The sequence below is a fragment of the Pinus tabuliformis genome, chromosome 7, assembly GCF_031772625.1.
Source record: "Pinus tabuliformis cultivar Carrire ecotype Pingquan chromosome 7, CPIR1, whole genome shotgun sequence".
Taxonomy (NCBI): Eukaryota; Viridiplantae; Streptophyta; class Pinopsida; order Pinales; family Pinaceae; genus Pinus; species Pinus tabuliformis.
The window spans coordinates 944,639,692-944,656,094 of NC_142293.1; the positions used below are offsets into that span (position 1 = coordinate 944,639,692).

Consider the following 16,403-nt stretch of genomic DNA (forward strand, 5'->3'; position numbering starts at 1 on the left):
GTAACATGGAACGAGCCATTTCAACAATCGTATGGTTGCGACGTTCGACAACACTGTTCTGTTGAGGAGAGTAGGGTGTAGTTAACTGGCGTTTGATGCCCTGAGTATCACAGAAGTTGGAGAAAGCAGAAGAACAAAATTCCCCCCCCGTTATTTGTCATAAGAGTTATGATATTACAACCAGACTCTTTTTCAACTAAGGATTTAAACTTCTGAAAGATACTAAATACATCAGATTCATATTTTAGAAAATACATCCACATCTTTCTACTGAAATCATCTACAATAAGGAAAAAATATTTGCAACCAGTGATAGAAGATGTATTCATAGGACCACAAATATCAGCATGAATTAACTGGAGTACCTTAGATGCGCGCCAATATTCTCCATCCTTGAATGAAGACCGATGTTGCTTGTCAGCTTGACAGGTGCCGCATACTCCCAACTGCTGAGTCTGAATATCAGGTAACCCTGACACAAGTCCCTCCCGAGAGAGCTCAGAGAGATACTGCATGTTTAGATGCCCATATCGCTGATGCCACAGAGTGCTGATGGGAGAAACACGAGCTGCTAGAGCCACTTCTGGAGAATCACCAGTGTCAAGAAGCCTGTATAGACCATGATCCTCTAGGCCAACAACAACCGTAAGACTAGTCTCCCTATCGATAATGGAGCACTTGTGCGCACTGAACACTACATCAAGCTGAGGAGAGTTCCTCAAAATCTGGTTGACAGACAATAGATTAATTTCCATACAAGGAACATAGTACACATTCAGGAAGATGAGTGTGCACCCACCAGACTGGATCTGAACTGTACCTTTGCCAACCACTGTGTACTCTTCACCTTCGCCGAATACCACAGAATCACTGAAAAGTGAGAAGTCAATAAACCAGTCACGCCTGTGAGAGAAATGACATGATGCACCAGGCAGAAGACGGGACATGATCTGAAGACCTTTTAGCCATAAAGGCGTAAAAGGCAGATTCTGTCTGCTCGGAATGTTCTGCAACATTCGCTGTTTGATGGGACCCTCCTTGTTTCTTCTGTTTAGAAGCAATCCTCTGTCGGCAATCTTTCTTCATGTGACTGAACTTGTGACAGTAATTACACTGCACATTTTTCTTTTTAGTGAGGTCAAAAGGCTGAGAAGAACCTTTCTGCTGAAAAGACTGAGAGGACTGATATTTGGCAGCAAAAGCATTTTCTGAGGACGCTGATGAAGCACCACTACCAAATTGTTGTTTCCAACGATCCTGCTGCATGAGTTTGTTGCATAACTTCGGAAACTTCAGATCAACATTAGTGGAGGTAATGTCGAGTGTTTCTATGAAGTGCTCATAAGATTTTGGTAGACTTTTCAGAGTGATGACTACCATATCTTCTTCCTCCATGGTCCGACCAATGGCTTCGAGCTGATCTCGAATGTCTTTAATCTTGTTAAGATGTTCCTGTAAAGACATATGTTCATCCATCTTGATGGAGAACAACTGATTCTTGAGAAAGAAAGCTCTGCTCTTGTCGGATGTCTCGTGCAATTCCTTCAAATGTTGCTAGATTTCGGCAGCGGTCTTGCCAGAAGGAATCTGCGGTAACTGATCATCAGTCACAGAGAGTGTGAGAAGCATAATAGCCTCTCGATTTCGATCATCAAACTTATCTTGATCTGTGCCAGCTGTACCAGGATGGAGCTCTTTGTTCAGAATGAGCTGGTCAAGACGCCTATATTCAAAAATGGTCAACATTCTCTGTTTCCAGATGTTATAATTTGTGCCATTAAAGCGTTGACCGCCTTCCAACGTTAGGTTAGTTAGTGAGGCCATTTGCACGTTTCCCAAGAAAGCAATAAAGGAGATCCGACTGACCTGGACAGAATCTGACTACTGGTGTAAATATGAAAATAGAACCAGAAATCGTTCTGAGAAGCTTAGGCAAAAAGAAATGCCAAATGCTGCTTCTTCCACGCAGGATCGAACACTGAGAAGCACGATTTACTTAAATAATCATTGAATTTGGAATTTCTGAGATTGCGCCACCAATTCTGGTTAATTTGGAAGTGAACAATGGCCACAAAAACTAATATCTCATCTCCTTGTAGCTGCACGACCCTCAAAAAAAAAAAAGTAACACAACCCACCATACAAATCTGGAAATGAGGCTCAGCCTATACACCCAAATTTCTGAAAGTCTGCGTGGCCCTCTTAGAAAGCGTTCTGGCGAGAACTCAGACCTACGTGTGGGTGGAAACTCACTGCCAGAAACTCGGTCCGGGTGTAATGAACACGGCAATGAACTCGGCCAGGGAAAAAACTTTAATTTTAAAGACAACAAAAAATGAGCCGCAGAGCAACGTGCAAACTAACCTTTGAATCCACGATAAAAAAAATTCTTCCACGCAAAAAAAACGCGGATTTCTCAAACGCTGGCCGTGTCTACGATGAAATTCAATGTCAGCGGAACGAGGGATCCTGCATCAGAAATTCTCCGTCCCCGGCATTAATCGGACTGAAGGAATGATTCTTGGATCGTCGGTCGAGACCGCCGGTATTTCGGGCAATGAAAGATTGCAAATTTCGAAACCTGTGGTGGTTCCTTTCAATAGCTCAGGTTACTTGTTGTGCAGGTGAAAGATTCTGCCCGTCGAGTAATGGAGAGAGAGGGGAGTCTCTGCGTATGAGATCCACTCGTAAAATTTCCGGGCTCTGCTTTCTTGATGAAAGATCAGTCGTTGTCTCCGCCATCGTTCAATTGCCCAACGATAAAGCGAGGGCAGCTATAATTAACAAAGCACGTAAAATAATGTCGGGTCCTTCCAGACGTCAAGAAATTCCAGATATCTACCAGCGAGCAGGAACCAAGGTCACGGGGTTGCCAAGCACATGTTGTTCCGACATGCAACAACTAGATCGTCTGTTTTTGGGCAAAAGAGCGTTCATTCCCTAAAAAAAATATCTCGTGGCAACAGAATTAGAATGAATCCCTTGCAAACAAAATCAACGTACGCACGCTAAATTAATTCACGCACGCTGAATCGTTCAATTCAACCACAATCGATCGTGTCCGGGTAGGTATTTTTATCAGTGTCCCAAATGAAAACTGAAAAAAAATCCTCCACAGAAGAGCAATTTCGAAATGAAGCACAAAATTTTTCAACCTATGAAAAATTATTTTGAAATAAAATACCCGAGCTCCGATACCATAATCAATGAATGTATTGAATTGATTTACAATGAGCAATGAAGCTCAATAAATAATACAGATGTATTTACATAAATAGAAACAACAAGTTTCTATTAGAAAATAGAAACAACAAGTTTCTTCTAAGAAACTGCTAATAAGATCACAGACGATCTTATTCGGATGAGCATTAAACACTAAAATAGCATTATTCTAATAACAAATGTGTTTGAGAAGGGACATGACATTGACTGACATCTCTACCTCTCATCAGATCAGAGCACAATGTTGGCGAGACCAATGACTATAGACACCTTCATCGTTGCCTCTCAAGGTTTTTACCCACCTGGGTGTTCATTGAGTATGACCTTCTAGGACTATTCTTATCTTGGGTTCCAAACCCTCAAAGAATATCGGTCCTCTTGCCTACTCTTATCTTGGATGCCCTACGCATCCTCAAAGAGCATTAGATGCCAGATGATTACCCAATCCTTCCATTCTTTCTTCCCAGCTGAAGACACGAATGTTTTGTCTATCTCTCCCTCTCAATTACGGAGGATACATCCATCATGTGTCTACATTTCTCTTCATGGCCTTCACTAAGACTTACGATTGTTAGTCCTGGTCTGGTGCATGACACATGAAATAGAAAAACTTAACTGTCACTCTTTTTTAATCAGGGGTGACCCAATCCAAGTTCCCTCTTAATCAGGGACTTGTCTTTTCATCAACAACTTCTTCTTCGTGGGTCCTTCAGCCGCTTGATCAACTTCTTTCCTGGATGTCATAAAAGTTAGTTGAGCTTCTTCCTTATAGGGCATCAACCCTCATTCACTTTCCTTCTTGGTTCGTCATGTCATTCCTTTCTTCATAGAAAGTGGCCTTCTTGATACATATCTAGAACTTTCATCATATAGCTACTTATTTCCCATCATGCTTCTTTCAAGAATTTCCATCCACCACATGAATGCCAATTATACTTGTACTTACAACTCTTGTTCCAGTAGCCTTGCATGCACTCATCTAGAGATTATTCAAGAAATCAAAACATACTATTAAATCAAATCATACCTTACGAGATGGCTCTTCATCATGACATCTTTCTGTAGGTATCAACATCCTGCATACATGTTGACACATCTCCCAAAGATATCCATTGTCAAGGGTCTTCATATTTTCCATCAGAGTCTTCATATATTTCCGGGAGATTTCCTAGTCAAGTTTTCTTGGTATTTTGGATGTTGATCACCTTTATCAGGGTTGCATATTTCACGATCTCTTCCTTCCTTACACATTCCATTCCTAGGAGCTTTCAACCAGAGTTTCTTCATTGTAGTCAACCACCTCATACTTCATATGAGGACATATTATGTTGATTTCATCTGGTGTGACTTATGCCTTCCTGCATCCTTCCAGAGGACGGGATCCTTTTTCTCTTGATCATGCTTCTCAAGATAGAAGTAATGATCCATGTTACCTGCAACCATATGACATGACTTCATAATATTAAATACAAGCATACATACCTCATTTTACCTTTAGGTCATCTAGGCTTCTTCCAGCAGCTTCCTTGATTGAAAAGATCTTCAACCCCTTGATCTGCTTCATCTCTCATGTCATCATACCATCATCCCATGAACTCCACAAGTTGGAGTTTTGATGAAACACTTGCTTCCTCTCTAGATTAGTGAACCCTTCGATGAGGATTCCATCAGAGAATCTTGAGGATCTTGCATATCCCCATTTGACAAATGTTTCCTTTTTGTATGATGAGCCTTGTCCTGGATGACTTCTTCCTTTCCTGCAATGTCCAATGAGGTTCCCAAGAGCTATATCCTTCATGTTTGACTGCCATGGATTTTTGTTCTTCATGATTCCCATGGTGATGTCTCGAGCTCTTGTTTCTAATGCTTCCATGATGCCACTATACATCTAATTATCATGGTCATATCCAAAACATAAGCTTATGATAGGACCTTTTGTGAGGGATACTATCAATCATAGTAGAGATCTGTTACTCCCTCTTTCCTTGGCTCTTTCCTTCAACTTCCTCCATCTATCTAGTGATATGAGCTTCCATAATCTTAGCTACATTATGCTGTCTTGTTTGAGGACCAAACATCCCTTTCCTTTCTGCACATGTTTTAGTCCTTTAACCTTTAATACTTTTGCCATCAACTTGTCTTTCTCTATTTAGCATAGAGACCATAAGTTGATGAATGAGGTAACCTTCTTGTTCATGGACATTTGTTACCTTGCCTATTAGTTAGAACAATGATGATTATCTTATTATCATCTTTCCCAAATCTCCCAATTGAGATCATATGAAGATATTCCTTCATTCTTTGATATCTTCAATCAGATCCAAGTGATATGACCTTCTTCACTTCATTTCAGAGAATGAGTTTATCATATACATTTCTTTGATGTCTCCAATGTTGCTATATGAGGGGATCTTTCATAAGTATCCCTTTCCATGAATTCAGAGGAGACCTTTTGATATGTTCAATGACTTCAGCTACTTAGAGGACTATGTCCATCCTCCTTCATGCAAGGAATCTTGATGACCCATCCAACCTATAGATCTTCTTGCAATCATGAAGTCATTTAACCAAACTTGATTATAAAATGAAAAGATACTTACTTGTCATGTGAAGATGAAATCTTCACCTTGATTGCTTTGATGATGGTTGAAGAAGATATATTAGAGCTTCTTCTTGGATGACCTTCTTACAAATGAGAGAGCCTTTCCTCAATAGAAAAGGTTGCTCCTTTTGATGAGGATGATTTGCTGCTTCCTCGGATGATCTTCTTCTAGGGCAAGGAGATGATCCTTTGAAGATGTTCATGCCTTATTGCCTTCAATTTGCCTTCTTTTGTAGTTTAGATCAAGACTGCTTCTAGGACTTCGACCTTCTTCGAGATGATGTAGTCTTCGATTTTGAGGTCCTTTGAGCTTCATTGCTTTGTAGACATCTTGATGAGAGTCTTGGTGGCTTTTTGATGATGACTGTGGATACAAAGGATCTTGCTGCTGTAGATTGTCTCCTTAATTGCATAGACAAAAACCCTTGCTGATGTAAACTGCTGTTGTGGACTGATACTTCAATTTTGTCAATGTCTTTCAACTTGCTTTGATGCCCTTCTTGAAACTGATCCTTGAATGTCTCTTTTCTGCCCTTCCTTTGACTTCTGAACCTTAGCTCCGATACCATGTTGAAGAATCTAGGGCAGCTAGAGTTAATGTGATTCTTCTTATCATGATAACTATTTGTGAGGTGTTTTTAATTTTCTTATTAGCACAATCTTTAATATTAGAGTGTGTCTTTTTAGTTCATCAAATAGCTACCAAAACAAAGAGACAAGAACACAAGATGTTGGCTTTCTGCCAGGGCCAAAACCTTTCACTCTTTGAGAGGAAAACCCACACAAAATTCTTCTTATAGAGATTCCAATTGACGAATACCAAGACCATGACCCCTGAACTATTAGGCCACTGCAAGACCAAGACACCAATCCTCTTCTTTGTCACTTCTGAGATCATCTTCATTACTGCTGCTCCACTGAAGTCATCATTATTGCATTACTGAGATCTTGACACCTTGCTGCACCTTCATCGAGAATATTGTTGCACTTTTACTGAGATATTCATTATAACAATGAGATCATTACTGCTGCACTATTGTCACATCTTCACTGAGATCTTCTCCTTGTATCTGTGTCTTTATCAGGATCATGATTATATCTATAAGTATGCCAAGACATGGTGAGTCACTGTGAGATATACCGAGATCATGACTGTGATTTTTCTCCCTGCATTTCACCATCATAGATATGCTGCATCTGTCTAGTATGCTGAGACAGAGTATGCACCAAGATCCTGATCATTATAATCATGCCGAGACTGTGATTGTGAACATGCCGAGAGGATATTATAACAAATGTGCCGAGATTGTGTACTACTGTGGGATCATCGTGATCCTCTCCATCGCAATTGTGCCGAGACTGTAGCTGTGCTACTCATCCGAAAATTACACATGCTGCATCATGGACAGACTCCGCAGTTACCTTACTGTGGCGTACGAAAAACCTTCCTGTAACTGACATCCAAAACTTCAGAGGGATACGAGTTCTGCACCTGTACTTTTGCAAAGTTCATTGGGGTGTATACAGTAGTTATGTCTCCATAAATAAGCCAACATGTCACAGTGAACTGATTTGTCATATTTGCAAGCCAACATGACTTCTTTAGCTTATTTAATTCATTTGCAGGCCGACATGACTCTGTTCTTCATCGTTTTGCTTGCTGCCTTCTTCAAGAGGATTGTGCTTGTCTTGAAGGGCTGATCTAGACACTAGGTTGACTCATATACATTACATAAATACTCAAGAAGAGCTCTTCATGACTTTGACTCTTTAATAATAAATCCTAAGACTCTCAATGGGAGCCATCTTTAAAATAAACCTCTTGCTCATGAAACCCATGCAGCAAGGAATAATAATAAATTCATTTTTTTGTTTACAAAAATCATAATTACAATGTCATGAAGACGGAACCTAGTTACACTTCCTTCAACATTAAGTATAGGGAATCCCCCCTTAGGTTAGGAAAAGTGAGGTGCAAGGATGCCGAGGTGATAGTTGGTAGCTTTCCTAATAATTTCCTTAGGTTTTTCCTTTGGTGGAGTTAGGACTTTTCCTCTAGGGAGAAACCAAAAGATAACACCACCTATCTCTGCTCAACTGTGAATTTAATGTTCAGATTGGGCTGAAAGATGTTCTAGAGAGTACCACTCCTTAGTCCAAGGTAAGTGTAGGATGCCATCATTTCTACATCGTGTTCTTTAAAGGTGAGAATGGTATTGGATATCTCTTTCTTATAAACGTTGAAGGCCATAATATTTGTCTTTGCAAGTTTGACACAAAGATGAGGGTTATAGCAGAATGAGCTCAAAGTGTTAACTATTTTTGGAGTATTGTAACTGTGAGATAGCAGGACAATGTTATCTGCTAATAATAAGATGACAATGAAAACCCCATAAAGAAGGCAGTCACCTGAGAGTCCTATAAGATAAGATAGATAAGATAATTTTGTTGATGTTAATTGAATGACAACAATGTAGAAAATTTGTGCTCTGTAGCCCAACCTGGTTTCAATTTGCTTTGCATGTCAAGTTTAATACCCAAACCCCATAGTTCATTGTTGAGATTTAAACTTGAATATAAATTGCAATTAAAACAGTAGAAGATACCACTTTTTTTTCATTTTCAATTGATAAGTTCACTGTTCTGCAGATATACTGCAGTGATACAAGCCTCAACCCATAAAACGAAAGGTAGCCTCTGATCATGTAACATGGCTCTCGCTGCCCCTGCTATGGTCCTGTTATTCCTCTCTGCCAGCCATTGTTGAAATTTGGGGCAGCAATGGGATGAATTTCCCAAAGACCCAAAAGAAGCCCATCTTGCCCCAAAGAGAAAATTCAAAATTGGTTAAAGAGAAATATTATTGATAATGTGTTTGACACTCCTGAGTCCTATTATTATATGATGTGACAAATTTTTCTTGGGCAAGCAATCATCAAGTATTTGATAAATATAATCAAAGTCAAAATTAAAAGGATCACGTTGATACAAAGTTCAAGTCAACTTGACTCCTATTGACACCCATTCGATCTTCAGGAAGACTATAAATATAAGATTAATCCTTCTCCCAAAAGTGCAATTTGGATCTCACATATCTTCTAAAATGGTGTGAAGATCTGATCTTACATTTCTATGGATTAGGGCGAAAACTAAAAGAATTCCATGGCAATGATGCTCACATCATTATCTGTAGCTCACATTCTATATTCTCTGTGGTTCGCTTTACATCTCAGTCGCTCGCATCTCTCTGTGGCTCACATATGTTTCTCTGTGGCTTACACTCTTCTCTGTGTGGTTCACATTCTATATCTCTATGTGGCTCACCTTTTATATCTCTGTGGCTCGTGTTCCTGTGGTTCACATTCTATATCTCTGTGGCTTGTATTCGTGTGGCTCACATTCTGTATCTTTGTGGCTCTTATTCTATATCTCTGTGGTTTGCATTCTGTATCTTTGTGTGGCTCACATTCTATACCTCTCTGTGGCTTTTATTCTGTATCTCTGTGTCTCACATTCCTTATTCTCTATGGCTCACGTTGTATCTCTGTGGCTTGCATTAGTTTGTGATCTATCCATATGGCCTTCTCTCAATAATATTTGAGCAGTGATTCCTATGTTGCTTGGGCAATGCTTTGATAGCAATGTTTGGTATATATTACAGTGATGTATGGACAGTGACCTTGATGACAGTAAGTCAGTAATCTATATGACAGTGAGTCAGTGACCTTGATGACAGTGAGTCAGTGATCTATATGAAAGTGAGTCAGTGACCTTGATGGCAGTGAGTCAGTGACCTTGATGACAGGGAGTTAGTGACCTTGTTGACACTGAGTCAATGATCTATATGACAGTGAGATAGTGATCTATATGACAGTGACCTATGATAGATGATAGTGACGTGACAGTCATACATATGGTTATGAGAGTGATAAATGGTAGCAGTGATTATTGATAATAATATATGACAGTGATGGGCTAATGACAATGATGGATGGCTGAGCTGTTATTAGGTTATATGACAATAATGGATGACAAACATTATGACAATGATATATATATAGCAATGATTGATGAATGGCAATGTTCTAATATCAGTGATATGAAAGTGTATGGTAATGCCACTTGTCCAGATGTATGTTAAGGTATGGCTATGATACTTGCCCTTGTTTCTGGCAGTGATGTGACAGTTGTGATAGTGCCTCTATGACAGATGTGATAGTGTATATGAACATGATGTATATGACAGTGATGTTAAAAATGTAACTAGTATCGGTCTTCATAATTGCATTTGGCTCATGATATGATGTAATACTTATGTATTTGTCAAAAGAAAGAAAAATAAAACTATTTGTAAAAGAAAATTATTTTATAAGCACGGGTTTCATGCTCAATTTATCATGTTTATAGGTCAAAGCACCCATTGAGTGCTTCTAGGTTTGTGTCACGAGTCATAGTCCTTGTCATCATGAATTAGACCCTACTTGGGCTCTCTATGTCAAAGAAAGAAAAATATATTTGTATCAAAATGTGTCTAGTCCCTCCTCCACTAAGTCAGCTTCAACATCTAGCAAGTTGGCCCCATTAAAGATGATTCGACCACACAAGAAGCTATATATAAGTAGATATTTCAACCTAGTATGGCATCAATTCAAGAAATTAATTCGATTTGCAATTTTTAAGGAAGTAAGAAGTGAAAAAAGTCTAGATAAGAAGGTCTACTCCATTGCAAAAGGAAAGAAGGCTAGCGAAGAAGAAGAGGACCATAAAATCTTCTTGTTTCTACCCACGCGTGCAAAAACACTGAGGAAAAAGTGCGAAGTTGCAGGGATGAACGTGCAGGCAGAGAATTTCAGAAGTTGTAGAGAGGGCCAAGACCCTATTTGACTTCGGTTTTGGAGTTGGACTTTATGTTGAGTTTGGAGATTTTGTCTAAAGTTTGACTAGTCTTCTGGAAAAGCTGACTTGGTGGATTGGAGGAGGTCTTATTGTTGGGTCAAAGGTCTTGGTTGTCTCAGTTGATTTAGTTCTAAAAGAAGAGGAGATTTTTTGGGTTTTCCCCTAGGAGAGGGGATTTTCCCTGGCTGAGAGCCTACATCTTGTGTCCTTGTTGTTTTGATCGTCGTGCATTTATGTTTTGGTAGTTGCTTGATGATAAGAAGATAAAAATACATAAAATAAGATAATAAGAATACTAAGATATCACAAGTAATTATCGAGATAAGAAAATCTTTCTGTCTTTATGATTTTCTAACAAGTGATGCTTATGATGGTATCGATTGTAATTCATGTGACAAGGATAGGAGGGCTTGTGAATTGAGAAGTATGTCTGTTGCTATCATATGATGATCTAGTATGATCCAGGATTGGCCCTAGGTGGCCTTGTAAGACTTGTCTCATGATATTTGTTCTTTGTATCTCAATTGAACATTTGATGAATATCTAAGAAGAAGAATTTGGTTGGGTTTTCCCCCTTGTGGGTTTTTCCCTGGTCTCTGACCTAGATCCTGGTGTCTCTATTGTGTATGCTTTTCTTTTATTGTTCCTTTTTGTTCCACTGCATTGTTGATGTTATTGTTCTCTCTACATATTTCCTAATGATATGATGTAATGGGGTGAATGTAATGTGATAATGTTGAAAAAGTTTAAAATTGCAATTGTCTACAGCAAAGAATAATCTAGCCCTAAACATAATCACCCATTCTGTTTGGGGTTATATGGCATTATGAACTCTCTCTTGATGCCTTCTCTCACACAAAATTCCTTCATCTCATTGGAGGTATACTCACCCGCATTGAATGCCCTCAAGACCCTGATTTTCTTCCCTGTTTGGTTCTCCACAAGAGCCTTAAACTCTTGGAACCTCTTAAGGACTTGATCGTTGGTCGTCATAAAGAAAATCTAGGTCTTCCTAGAGTAGTCATCCACTCAAGGAGATGGAAGACATAGGGCCACATACATTAGAGTGGATCAAATCAAGAATACCTGTTACCCTACAGTCACTGCCTGGGAAAGGAGTCTTCGTGTACTTTCCCAAAGCACACCCCTTGCACACATCATGATGCTCAATACTGAAATCTGGTAAACCTGTAACTATCTCCCTTAATACCATGAATGCTCCATGGTGCAAGTGGGCCATCCTCCTGTGCCATAACTCACACAAATCATTGTTGTTGGTCATCGACACCAAGGCTCTAGTAGGCTGAAACATGAACCTATATAGTTTCCCATGGCAGACTCTAATCACTCTAGCAAAAGTGATACTGGATCCCCTGGGATACATGAGTACCTGTCCATCTCAGAACACCACCACATATCCCCTGTCCTCAATACTGGAAACTGAAATTAGATTCTTCTTCAACCCTAGAACATATAGGACCTCCATCACTTTCAAGGGAGGCTGTGACTCCCTTTGAAAGGATACAGTTCCTACACTTGCTGCTCTGACCCTGGAATCATCTCCAAGCACCACCTCCAAATCTATATAAGTCTCTGTAAGACCTGTAAAGTGCTCTTCGACTCTTGTTAGAAGCTCCACTATCTACATAATAGACACTAGGAGATGAAACACTAGTGGCAAGACTCACTACTAAGGAAAAATCTGTGTCAAATTTGGTGGCAAACTTGTCCACCTCAGCTGATGCTGCAACACCCTTCTTATTCTCCTCCTTATTGGGACACTGAAAGGCATAGTGTCCCATCTTCTGACAAGCAAAGCATCTCACTTTGCTCATGTCCTTCTCTTGTACTCCCTGTTTCCCCTTCTGCTGCTTGGTCCCACTAGTGGACCCCTTCTTGGGTTTCTCCTTGCCCTTAGTTGCGAGGGCAACATTCTCCTCCTCATCAAGCCCACCATGCTGGCTACCACTCTTGGCACTCCTCCTGGATGAAATCATCCCACATCCTCCTCCAGTTTGGAAGATGCTCTCTAACAACAATGCCATCAATGAATCCATCCCACTTCTTGGGATTCGGAAAAACCACTCAGTGCTGTCTTGACCAACTGGTCATCAGGGATAGCTGCTCCCACTACACCAACTCATCTCTCACCTATGTGATCTTGGTAAGTTATGAGGTCACTGTGTCAGTCTTGGTCATCTTGGTGTTCCTTAGTTTCTCACGTAACACCATATTCTTATTCTCATTGGTGCTTTGGTAAGGTTTTATGAGGGAATCCCACATCTCATAGGAAAACTTCTTGCTTGATACATGAGCTATAAGGTGGTCTTTAATAGCATCAAGAAGTATCCTCTTAGCCCTTATATTGTGCTTGTTGAATTCTACCAACTGAACATGATCAGTGAGTGGTTGTACTGCACTCTCGACAATATCCCAGGACTCAAACTCCTCAAGAAACAAAAGTATCCTCTCCTCCTAGGGACCGAAATTTTCATCCCCATTCACCTATCCACCCTAAAACCAGTAGCTATCTGACTCTCAACCAACACAACTTCTCAACACTGAAAATGAGCAAACACTCTCCCTCTCAACCACAAATCTCTGTGTATATAGGCTGTTTTATGCTTGCTGGTTACACTTTATCAGCTGTAGGTTCACTTGTGCTCTGATACCATTTAGAAAATTTGTATCTTGTAGCCCCACCCAGTTTCACTTTGTTTTGCATGTCAAGTTTAATGCCCAAACCCCATAATTCATTGCTGAGATTTAAAGTTGAATGTAAATTGAAATTAAAACACTAGAAGCTACCACTACTTTTCACTTTCAGCCGATAATTTCATAAGCATGCACAAATTTAGACACTGATTTTTGGTCAATCAGCCCCTGGAAAAACTCCGAAGGGAAAACAAGTTGGAAGAAGATTTTTATTTGCTTTTCTTAGAGAAATTTGCAGCATTAATTATGAATGCAGGGTAACTTATCTCCCTCCTTGGAATCAATTTCCAGCCTTGAAAACCATGCCACTGTTCAGCACTCAGACTTTGAATTTTGTGCCACTGGCCTGACAGATCTGCCCTTGAATTTCATGCTTCTGTCAGACTCTCCTCTCTAAAATCATGCCACAGAACCACAAACTTCTCAATTTTCAGGCCAGTTAGACCTGCATTTAATGCGCTGAGTCTGCCCTGGAAGTGCCTCAAAAAATGCGCTGGGTCTGCTGTACCTTCTCTGGTTTTGTGCCACTCTGGTCTTCTCCTTGCTGCAAATCAGTCTCTCCTTCAGCAAATTTCTATCGCAGCCTTCTCCTTGCTTCTCCTCTCCTCTTCTCCAAATGCTACACATGAAGAATGAGCCTCCATTTGCTCTTTCCCCCATTTTAGTCTCCATAAGGATGAGAAGACCTATCCCTAAGATCAAGGGCTGAGATTAGATCTCAGCTTCTCTTGATTCAGGGTGGAGATGTAATCTCACATTGACCCCCTCTCATGTCTCCCCCTTCATTAGTGACCATCTCTAGTCACATTAATAACTTGATGTACCATGTACCTTTTTGCATCATAAAGTCACTTTAATATTATAAAGCACAATGTACTTTTAGATTTCATAAAGTGACTATAAAGACACATGACTTTAATGATTTCATAAAGATAACTAAAAATGGGGATTGACTTGTTTTCCTAGGCTTAGGCAAAAAGCACTAGGAATCACCTCCTTGGTACCTTTTTCAACAAACAAAAGTAGGTCAGTGGGACAAAAATGGTACAGCTAGTGTAAATACAAAATGGGAGTGTGAAAGCAACTCCTAGATCAATGCTAAAAGCAAAATGATAAAGAACTAAAGTGCCTAGCAAAAATAAAATGCTGTAAGTTAAGAGCCTAGCAAAATGATAAGAAAGTGCAAGTATAATGATACAACAAGAATGCTAAAAATGGGCTCTCGATGTAGTAATAGAGAGAGATGATGTCAAGGCCTCCTAGATCTGGTGGCTGAGGGGGTGAGAGGGGACTGAGATGCGGGCTCACTGTTGGAGTTGTCAATCGCTGTGAAAAGGCTGCTGCAGAGGTGGATAATATCCTCCAGGAAGTGACCATGGCTCAGGGGACCTGGTTGTATGATCCTTGGGAGAGCATAAGATCTATGGAGGTCCACTCTCCCACCATCCAAGGCAGTGGGGAAAAATTTCCTGATAGAGACCGATGGATTTTGAAGTTTTATCATCTTAACTCATTCATATAGAAGATTAAAACACTATAGATCCAATGTATATTTAGTATTAAAATTAAGACTTTGCATCTATACTTTGTATAGACTTTATTCTCCTGGAGTATGATTTTAATGAGCATCATGTTTTTACTTTTAATTCAAACATGAACTTGTGGTTAATTTGAACTTTATAGTCTTTTTTTTCCCTTTTTCTTTTATTGTAATACTTTAGCAGTTGCGTTGGCTACCTTGTATTTTCCCATATCAATAATGTTAAAGTTGTTGTCCAAATCTGTGCAAGCCTATCTCTTTTTGGTGTTGATAAGATAAATTTAATCTTTGAAATGAAAACCATAATTTACTCTTTGTCTAAGAATAAGACGTGTGACTGTGAATCTAGTGTTTACTAGATGGTTCCATGACATAGTATGAGCATTGGAATATACTATCTTAAAAATCAGGTGGCATAACTAATTGCTTCATGTATCTCATGCAGGTTGCCAAATTGAACAAACAACAGAACTTTAAGTACCCAGTAAACATGGCAGAGTTTGACCTAGTAATGCAGGTAGACTTTGTCTTCTTTTGAAATGCCAGCAATTGTCTCGGATATTTGCTTAGGAGTCACTCTTGTGCTTTTCATTGCATATTTATGGACACTGTGACAGATACTAATATTATCTGTTGGGAATTAATATATTTTTTCCTTATCTAGACAACTAAACTGGGTACACATACTTCAGAATCCTGCCTTAAAGAGGAATCTTGTCTTCCTTTGGGAGGGTACAGGTTGGTAATTATTTGTATGCTTTCGCTATGAATTTTTAATTTGAATCAGCTAGCAGAATGTTTATTGTCCATTTCAGTTCTATTTTGTACTTTAATCAAGTATGCAGTATGTACTAGATTTTCTAGACTTACTGCCAGTGTGAGAAAATTTTCTTTTCTATAACTGACTATGATAAAAGATGAAAGGAAATAGAAGAAATATGCTAATTCCTCAAGCAGCCAACAACGATCAATGTGACGTTTGCTTGGAAGTTGTAACAGACATAGCTAAGGCAAGGAAGTGCACAAGGCATCTCTGGTTTAATCTAAGCTTATCACTAAAATAGAAAGTATGACAGAGAATAGCACTCTTGTATCACTGTCAATATTCTATATAAGTTCACAAGGTGCTCCATTCTATTTTGAATATTATAATTAGTCAAGCATCTATCATTACTATATGGTTGACCTGTTATCCTCAGCTTTTGGTGAGTTTCTTGAATGATTTGAAAGACAAGTATGAGTTGAGTTTCCTTTGACTGATATGCAGTGTCTGGTCTTCACTCCCACCGATTAATGTTTCATCATCATTACCAAAAAAACCCATTATAATGGCAGTAGCAGCAATGGATTCTGCATCATTTTTCCGAGACAAGACTCCTGGAGCGGATTCTCCTTTATCTGTACGTATTTAATTTTGGCTAATCAATG

General features: G+C 39.4%; 1 protein-coding gene across 2 annotated transcripts in view; it reads left to right on the forward strand.

Annotated features, from left to right (window-relative positions):
* LOC149250742 (Zn-dependent exopeptidases superfamily protein) overlaps window positions 1-16,403 on the forward strand; it is a 346,388-nt gene that overhangs the window by 153,965 nt on the left and 176,020 nt on the right. For both annotated transcript variants that reach the window (XM_089459228.1, XM_089459227.1), the window contains exons 7-9: window positions 15,421-15,492; window positions 15,640-15,713; window positions 16,243-16,375. In XM_089459228.1, coding sequence (XP_089315354.1) covers window positions 15,421-15,492; window positions 15,640-15,713; window positions 16,243-16,375 — 279 coding nt within the window. The remainder of the gene's footprint in view (window positions 1-15,420; window positions 15,493-15,639; window positions 15,714-16,242; window positions 16,376-16,403) is intronic.